The following is a 9,672-nucleotide window of genomic DNA, read 5'->3' as shown; positions in this document are numbered from 1 at the left end:
ACATCTTCAATCTGTTCCACACACTGTCGAGGTGCAGCCACTGTGGAATGGGATTATGAGGCAAGGTTAGACAGGTGAGGGTTTTGTCCCCTGGAGTTTAGATGAGTAAGAGGCAACTTGACTGAAACATATAAGATCCTGAGGCATTTTGACAGGGTGGATGTGGAGGGCATGTTTCCTCTAGTGGGAGAATCGAGAATGAGGGCTTACTGTTTAAAATAAGTTCATTTAAAGCAGAGATGAGGAAAGTTTTTTTTCCACAGGGTTGAGAGTTCTTGGAACTCTTCCTCAAAAGTTGCTGTCAGAATCCCTTTGAATATTTTGAAGGCAGAGCGAGATAGATTCTTGATTATCAAGGGGGTGAAAGATTAACGGGGTAAGTGGGAATTTGGGGTTGAGGTTACAATCAGATCAGCCATTATCTTACTGAACGACAGAGCAGACACGAGGGGCTGAGTGGCCAGTGCTTGCTCCTAACTCATATACTTGTATGTATCAAACACAGAACAGGTGACTGACTCTGTGACTAACACACTCATCACTGGACCAAATTCCTTATGATATTCCAATTCCTTCAGAGTGATAACCATCATCATTGTGTTCAGCCTCAGAATTCTCTGTGTTGTGTCTCACTGTGAAAGTTTATCACACGATGATGTTTTCATTCAGACATGAAACACCTGTTAATAGTTCCCCAGTCATTGCTGGGGTTCAATCACCTATTAGCGCTGTTCCAATCCTGTCTTTTGTTGCAATATCCAGACGCACTAAAGATGCTTTCACCCTCACACAAAACCTGTCAAAGTCCAATTATGCTTCACAGCCAACCAATAGATCATCTATCTTGTAAATCTCAATGAATCTTTATAAAAGATTCAAACCTTCATCAGTATCCAACTGATGGACATCCAGCTCACAAAATACTTTGCTTCTGATCTTTTTGTCAAGAAGTGACAGTGCCAAGGCCAGACCTTGTTTTCTCCTTAGTAGGGATGTAACCCGTGTCCACATCTCCACTTCATTCTTACATCGATCGTGTGGTTCAGACTTCAAGAACATCAGCGGGTAATCAGACCCTGACAATTCCCACTGGCTTTCAACCATTTCTCACAAAAGCTACTGGGATTGTAAGCTCCTGCCTGAAATATATTTTCCTTTAGTTTTTAAAATTCACCATGAGACAAACATTCCCTGTTACCATGTTATAATCCTGACAGCGTTATGGTGAAGGAAGAAACTGAAGCTAACCTTTATTTGGAATAGATTTATTTGCAGAGTAAAACATGACAAGTACATACCTCCCAACTCCACTCTGTGACAGTGTCTCTTTATTTGCACTCATCCAATCAATGCCCTCCATTTGTATATATTTAATCTCAAATAATTTAGTTAACACCCAGAGCAGATAATGGGTCTAATCTGAGTGATTGCCATAATGTCTCAACAGGGGTTGAATCATTCTTTTGCTCCCACACTGAGTGCCAGTAAATGGCCTCTCACCAAGATGAACTCTCTGGTTTCTCCACAGATGATGACTCAGTGAATCCTTTCCCAAACTCAGAGCAGGTGAATGGTCTCTCTCCAGTGTGAACTTGCTGTTTCTGCAGAGCAGATGACTGAGTGAATCCCTTCCCACAGTCAGCACAACTGAACAGCCTCTACCCCAGTGTGACTGCATTGATGAGTTTTCAGTGCAGATGGGTAATTGAATCCCTTCCCACAATCCTCCCATTTCCACAGTTTCTCCATGGTGCCAGAGTCCTCGTATCTCTCCAGGTTGAAGCTTCGTCCACACACAGAACATGTCTACAGTTTCTCCCCACGCTGCATGTTGTGATGTTTTTTTCAGGCCGTGTAACTCGTCTACAAAGAGTCAAATAGGTTTGAGAAACCCAATGCATTCCTTCTGAGCTGTAATGAGTCTGACTGGAAAGATACAGCGGAGCTACATGTAATATAGTTTAAGTTTATTGATTAGTGTCACAAGTAGGCTTACATTAACACAGCAATGAAGTTACTGAATATCCCCGAGTTGCCACACTCCGGCTCCTATTTGGATACACAGAGGGAGAATTTAGCATAGCCGATGCACCGAACCAGCATGTCTTTCCGACTGGGAGGAAACCGGAGCACCGGAGGAAACCCATGCAGACACGGGGAGAACGTGCAAACTCCACACAGACAGTGACCCAAGCCAGGAATCAAACCCGAGTGCTCACCATAATATGATAGTAAACGAATAAAAATAAAAATGTGCTGAATTAGAAAACCAAAAAAAAATGGTCCACCAATCACTTCAGTCTCCACATTTGCATGGTTTCTCCATAATGTGATTGAGAACGGAGTTGTTTCCTTCCATGTACAAAATTCTCTGCTGTTCAGATAATCTGATGCTTTGTACAAGTTTCCTGACCCCAAATCCTCCTCTTCTCAGACCAACTGTATTAACACCTAAACAGAGCTGAAGTTATTTTTCAATTCAGCAGAAACAGACCCAAAGGAACATGGTTTAGTCTGAATATGCTCAACAGGAAAATACAATCACAATAGTTCCTTGTGAATTCGCTGGTGTCTCAGAAGAGTGGATGAGGTAACATATCCCTTCCCACACCGGGAGCAAGTGAATGGCCTCTCCCCTTTGTGAATTCGCTGGTATATTGCTCGGCTGGATGAGTCAATGAATCTCTTGCCACACACACAGTAGGTAAAAGGCCTCTCTCCAGTGTGAACTCGCTGGTGTACTGCTAGTTTGGATGACTATTAAATCCCTTCCCACACTGGGAGCAGGTGAATGGCCTCTCCTCGTTGTGAGTTCGCCATTGTATTGCTCGGTTGGATGAGTCCAGCGAATCTCTTCTCACACTGGGTGCAGGTGAATGGCTTCTCCACGGTGTGAACTCGCTGGTGTGTCAGGAGACTGGATGACCAACTGAATCCCTTCCTACACAAGAGCAATTGAATGGCCTCGTCCCAGTGTGAATTTGCTGGTGTCTCAGCAGAGTAGATGAGTGAGCAAATCCCTTCCCACACTGGGGACAGATGAATGGCCTCATCCCAGTGTGACTGCGTCGATGAGTTTCCAGCAGGGATGGGTAATTGAATTCCTTCCTTGGTTGAATTTAAAATACAGATGGAGCGTGAGAAGGTAAAATCCAATGCCAGTGTCTTGTACTTAAACTAAGGAGACTATAAAGGGATGAAGGAGGAGTTGGCTGAGGTAGACTGGGACAAAAACTTTATGGTGGGACAATTGAGGAACAGTGGAGGATTTTCAAAGCAATCTTTCACAGTGCTCAGCAAAAGTATATACCAGTGATAAGGAAGACTGTAGAAAAAGAGATAATCAGCCATTGATATCGAAGGATATAAAGGAGGTATCAAATTGAAAGAAAATGCATACAAAGTGGCAAAGATAAGTGGGAACTGAGAGGATTGGGAAATCTTTAAAGGTCAGCAGAAAGCCATGAAAAAAGCTATAAAGAAAGGTAAGATGGATTATGAGAGTAAACTAGCTCAGAATATAAAAACAGAAAGCAAAAGTTTCTACAAATATATAAAACGAAAAAGAGTGGCAAAAGTAAACATTGATCCTTTCATTTAGGAGCAGATCCCAGTTTTACACCATCTCTGAATTCTCTCCAGGTAGTGAATAAGGCATAGTGTCATCTGCGAATTTTGACACACTACACTTAGTCCCCAACTCCAAATCATTTATGTAAATCGTAAACAATTGCGGTCCCAACACTGATCCCTGAGGCACACCACTAGTCACTGATCGCCAACCAGAAAAACACCCACTTACCCCCACTCTTTGCTTTCTGTTAGTTAACCAATCCTCTATCCATGCTAATACATTACCCATAACACTGCACCTTTATCTTATGCAGCAGTCTTTGGTGCGGCACCTTGTCAAATGCCTTCTGGAAATCCAGATACACCACATCCACAAGTTCCCCATTGTCCACTACACATGAAATGTTCTCAAAGAATTCCACCAAATTAGTCAAACATGACCTGTCCTTCATGAACCCATGCTGTGTCTTATCAATGGGACAATTTATATCCAGATGTCTCGCTATTTCTTCCTTGATGATAGATTCAAGCATTTTCCCTACTACAGAAGTTAAGCTAACCGGCCTATAGTTACCTGCCTTTTGTCTACCTCCTTTTTTAAACAGTGGCGTCACATTTGCTGTTTTCAATCTGCAGGAACCACCCCAGAGTCCAGCGGATTTTGGTAAATTACCGCTAGTGCATTTGCTATTTCTCCCGCCATCTCTTTTATTACCCTGGGATGCATTCCATCAGGACCAGGAGACTTGTCTACCTTTCGCCCCATTAACTTGCCCAACACTACCTCTTTCGTGATGAGAGTTTCTAGGTTCTCACCTGCCATAGCCTTCCTGTCATCAATTTTTGGCATGTTCTTTGTGTCTTCCACTGTGAAGACCGACACAAAATACCTGTTCAATGCCACAGCCATTTTCTCATTTCCAGTTATTACATCCCCCCTTCTCGTCCTGGGCAAAGAAATGGCAGGTGGAGTTCAACCCTGATAAATGCGAAGTGATGCATTTTGGTAGGAATAATGTAGGGAGGAGCTATACGATAAATGGCAGAACCATAAAGGGTGTAGATACGCAGAGAGACCTGGGTGTGCAAGTCCACAGATCCTTGAAGGCGACGTCACAGGTGGAGAAGGTGGTGAAGAAGGCATATGGCATGCTTGCCTTCATAGGACGGGGCATAGAGTATAAAAGTTGGGGTCTGATGTTGCAGATGTATAGAACGTTGGTTCGGCCGCATTTGGAATACTGCGCCCAGTTCTGGTCGCCACACTACCAGAAGGACGTGGAGGCTTTAGAGAGAGTACAGAGGAGGTTTACCAGGATGTTGCCTGGTATGGAAGGGCTTAGTTATGAGGAGAGATTGGGTAAACTGGGGTTGTTCTCACTGGAAAGACGGAGGATGAGGGGTGACCTAATAGAGGTGTATAAAATTATGAAAGGCATAGATAGGGTGAACGCTGGGAAGCTTTTTCCCAGGTCGGTGGTGACGTTCACGAGGGGTCATAGGTTCAAGGTGAGGGCAGGGGGGGAGGGGCGGGGGGGGGGGCGTTTAACACGGATATCAGAAGGACATATTTTACACAGAGGGTGGTGGGGGCCTGGAATGCGCTGCCAGGCAGGGTGGTGGAGGCGGACACACTGGGAACGTTTAAGACTTATCTAGATAGCCACATGAATGGAGTGGGAATGGAGGGATACAAAAGAATGGTCTCGTTTGGACCAGGGAGCGGCGCGGGCTTGGAGGGCCGAAGGGCCTGTTCCTGTGCTGTATTGTTCTTTATTCACCGTCATTCTAAAAACAGAAGTTGCTGCAAAATCTCAGTACGTCTGACAGAATCTGTAAAGACAGGAACAGTTAATGTTTCCAGTTGAATGTGACTCTTCTTCAGTGTCAAAACAGTAGCTCTGTTTCTCTCTCCAGAGATGCTGTCAGACCTGCTGAGTTTTTACAGCACTTCTTGTTTTTATTTACGAGTTCAGGACTCAGCCGAGACAATCCACAATACAAATCTTACAACTGGGCCAGGGTTTATTAACATCAGCAGAAACAGACACCAATGAAAATGGTTGGGACCTCGATGTGATTAACAGCAAAATTCAGTCCTTGCAGTCACTCGTGAACATGATGGTGTTTCAGCAGGTGAGGTGACTGAGTGAATCCCTTCCCACACACGGAGCAGGTGAATGGCCTGTCCCCAGTATGAATTCGCTGGTGCTTTACCAGGTTGGATGATTGACTGAATCCCTTGCCACAATCAGAGCAGGTGAATGGTCTCTCCCCGGTGTGAACTCGCTGGTGCCTCCGCAGGCTGGATGGATCACAGAATCCCTCCCCACACTGAGAGCAGCTGAATGGTCTCTCCCCAGTGTGAACTTGCTGGTGCCTCTGCAGGCTGGATGAACAAGTGAATCCCTCCCCACACTGAGAGCAGCTGAATGGCCTCTCCCCAGTATGAACTCGCTGGTGTTTCTGCAGGTTGGATAACTGAGTGAATCCCTTCCCACACTGAGAGCAGCTGAATGGCCTCTCCCCAGTGTGAACTCGCTGGTGTATCTGCAGGCTGGATGAACAAGTGAATCCCTTCCCACACTGAGAGCAGCTGAATGGCCTCTCCCCAGTGTGAACTCGCTGGTGTGCCCGCAGGCTGGATGACTGAGTGAATCCCTCCCCACACTGAGAACACGTAAATGGTCTCTCCCCCGTGTGAACTCGCTGGTGCCTCCGCAGGTGGGATGAACAAGTGAATCCTTTCCCACACTGAGAGCAGCTGAATGGCCTCTCCCCAGTGTGAACTCGCTGGTGTGCCTGCAGGCTGGATGACTGAGTGAATCCCTCCCCACACTGAGAGCAGGTGAATGGTCTCTCCCCAGTGTGAACCCGCTGGTGTCTCTGCAGGTGGGATGACTGAGTGAATCCCTCCCCACACTGAGAGCAGGTGAACGGTCTCTCCCCAGTGTGAACTCGGTGGTGTGTCTGCAGGTCAGATGACCGAGTGAATCCCTTCCCACACTGAGAGCAGATGAACGGCCTCTCCCCAGTGTGGCTGCGCCGATGAGCTTCTAGCAGAGATGGGACTCTGTATCTCTTCCCACAGTCTGCACATTTCCATGGTTTCTCCATGGTGCAGGTGTCCTTGCCTCTGTCTTGGGTGGACAATCAGTTGAAGCCTCGTCCACACACAGAACACGAGTACAGTCTCTCCCCGCTGTGAATGGTGTGATATTTATTCAGGCTGTGTAACTGGTTTAGTCAGTGCATTGGAACACTCTCACTCGAGTGTGGCAGTGTGTTGGTGCTTTTCCAGTCACACTGATGTTTGAAATCTTTTCAAATCGACAGACCGGACAACCATTTCTCCTTCTAGATTCAAAGGCCGATGATATTCAGTTCCCAAGGAATATGACTCTGTCAGATCTAGATGTGACGTTTGAGATTTCGGCCTGTGATTCCTCTTTCAATATCCTGTAAAACGGGTTTACAAAAGTCATCAGTGTCAGTGCAGGATAGAAATTCAGAACAGACAATTCTAGTTTCCATGGAACATTCTTTCCTATTTCAGTCCCAAAAAGCTGTAAATCTCCATCCCACACACTCTCCCTCCATTCTCACTCTGCTGTATCTAATATTCACCCTCCCAATTCTCCTGAAGGTGCTGATTGAGGCTGATTGACAGATCCATGCTCACTGCTTCCTGTCCTGGACACAGAGACCATAACAAATAGGAGCTGCAGTCGGCCATTTGGCCCATCGAGCCTTTTAAACTATTCAATGAGATAATTCGTTCATCTACCTCAGCATCATTCTCCACACACTAAACCCATATCCCTTGATATCCTCAATATCTAGAAACCAATCAATCTCTCTCTTGAAAATAGTTGATGACTGAGGCTTCACTGTCCTTAGGGGTTGAGAATTCCAAAGCTTTACCACATCCTTCAGTGAAGAAATCCCCCCACATATTAGCTTTTGCTCCAAAATCTTCTGTTCCCCATAACCCTTGACACCCTTGTCAGTCAAAGATCTGTCTAACTGGAATATATTCAATGATCCTCAGCCTCCACTGGTCCCTGTGGAAGAGAAATCCAAAAGACTAACAACCCTCTGAGGGAAGAGATGTCTGGAAATATATAACGTAGCTACAGTTCCATATTACAAGATATTCAGATCCCAAGGAATATGACTCTGTCTAGATGTGACGCTGAGATTTTTGCCTGTGATTCCTCATTGAAAATCCTGTGAAATGAGTTTGCAAAAGTCATCACAGTCAGTATAGGATAGAAATTCAGAGCAGACAATTCTAGTTTCTATCGAACAATCTTTCCTATTTCATTCCCAAAAAGTTGTAAATCTCCATCCATATCTATGGATTCTCACCTGCTGTTGTGAGATTACTTACTGTGCTTACCCCAGTCCAACGCCGGCATCTCCACACTCTGAGTGGAAACAGAGAGAAGTAGGAGAGGCCGGAGGTGAGGAGAGAGATTTTATACATCTATAACTCAACAGGAACTTTGACAGAATTTCCAAACCCTGTGAACACCATGAGCTCCAAGCTCCTCTCCAACCCACACACCATCCTGACTTGTCTGACATCCAGTACTGAAAGAACAGAAATTTATTTCATATAAATACTGGGAAGACTGAACCCATTGTGTTCAGTCCCCACTACAAACTCCACTCCCCCGCCAACAACTTTATCTCTCCTCCTGGCAACTGTCTGAGGCTGAACCAGGCTGTTCATAACCAGGGTGAAATAGTTCATCCCAAGATGAGCTTCCAGCCACATGTCCACATCATCATCAAGACCACCTTCATTCATGGAAGCATTAATAGTAATTAATTAATAAAAATGAATAATAAAATACAGTGTAGAAGGAGGCCATTCAGCCCATCGAGCCTGCACTGACAACAATCGCTATCCAGATATTTACCTGTTCATCCCCCTGAGACCAAGTGACAATTTATCATGGCCAATCCGTCTAACCGGCACATCTTTGGACTGTGGAGGGAAACCGGAACACCCGGAGGAAACCCACACAGACACGGGGAGAATGTAGAAACTCTGCACAGACAGCGACCCGAGGCTGGAATTGAACCCGGGTCCCTGGCGCTGTTAGGCAGCTGCACTAACCACTGTGCCACCGGGCCACATGTCAGTGTCATCGCCCGACTCCAGCCCAGTCTCAGCTCATCTGGAACCCTCACCCATTCCATTGTGACGTCACACCCTCACCCATTCCATTGTGACGTCACACTCACCCATTCCATTGTGACGTCACACTCTCACCCATTCCATTGTGACATCCCACCCTCACCCATTCCATTGTGACGTCACACCCTCACCCATTCCATTGTGATGACACACTCTCACCCATTCCATTGTGACGTCACACTCACCCATTGCATTGTGACATCACACTCTCACCCATTCCATTGTGACGTCAGGGCTTCACTCTCCGATCACAATCCCTGCCGGCCTCCCACATGCAGCCTCAATGGCGGCAGTCAGCCCGGGTCTAACACTACAAGCTGCCGCTCCATTTGGTACAAAGGGGGGGGGGGACCGGGAAGTTCATTTCCGGGGTTTGGATTTGAACAACGTGTTTACAAAGTCTCTCCACCCACCCGCTGGATTCATCGCTCCCCGCGCACCGCCCTCTACCTGGTATTGATCTCGCTTCCGAGTTAAAATCGTCTGTCCGGCGCCATTACCCGCACTTCCCGCCCCTCGTTCACTCCAATTGGTTGGAGGACCAGCCCGCTCCCGCTCGGTCCTCCAGCCCCGCCCCCTCTTCCTATTGGTCAGGAGCTGCCGTCAATCAGTGCCCGGGCATTGTGATGTGGAGCATGCGCAGTGTCATTGCTGTCCTTGGCGCTTGTTTGTCCCGGAGAAGCGGAGTCAGCGTTCGGCGGTGGCTGGGAGGATTTGGAAACACTTTGTGGATCCGCAAACCCTTCAGAATCATTGTCAGCTCCCTGGTTTGCAGCTGCGGGGCTTCTCCCTCCCTCCCTCCCGGGAACAGGCCCAGGTTAACGGCCCCATCCTGGCTCAGCCACTGGAGGATGGTTCACATCAGAGGATGGGGGAGGGGGACAATAAAT

At 46.7% G+C, this 9,672-nt stretch overlaps 1 protein-coding gene across 1 annotated transcript in view; it reads right to left on the bottom strand.

Moving 5' to 3' along the window:
• LOC144485784 (uncharacterized) overlaps nt 1–9,672 on the bottom strand; it is an 89,840-nt gene that overhangs the window by 11,759 nt on the left and 68,409 nt on the right. The window contains exon 4 of the mRNA XM_078203869.1: nt 5,695–6,629. Coding sequence (XP_078059995.1) covers nt 5,695–6,629 — 935 coding nt within the window. The remainder of the gene's footprint in view (nt 1–5,694; nt 6,630–9,672) is intronic.

This window comes from Mustelus asterias, unplaced genomic scaffold, assembly GCF_964213995.1.
Source record: "Mustelus asterias unplaced genomic scaffold, sMusAst1.hap1.1 HAP1_SCAFFOLD_220, whole genome shotgun sequence".
Classification (NCBI taxonomy): domain Eukaryota; kingdom Metazoa; phylum Chordata; class Chondrichthyes; order Carcharhiniformes; family Triakidae; genus Mustelus; species Mustelus asterias.
Note: the sequence above shows the minus strand (reverse complement) of the source record. Positions and strands in the feature narration are given on the sequence as shown.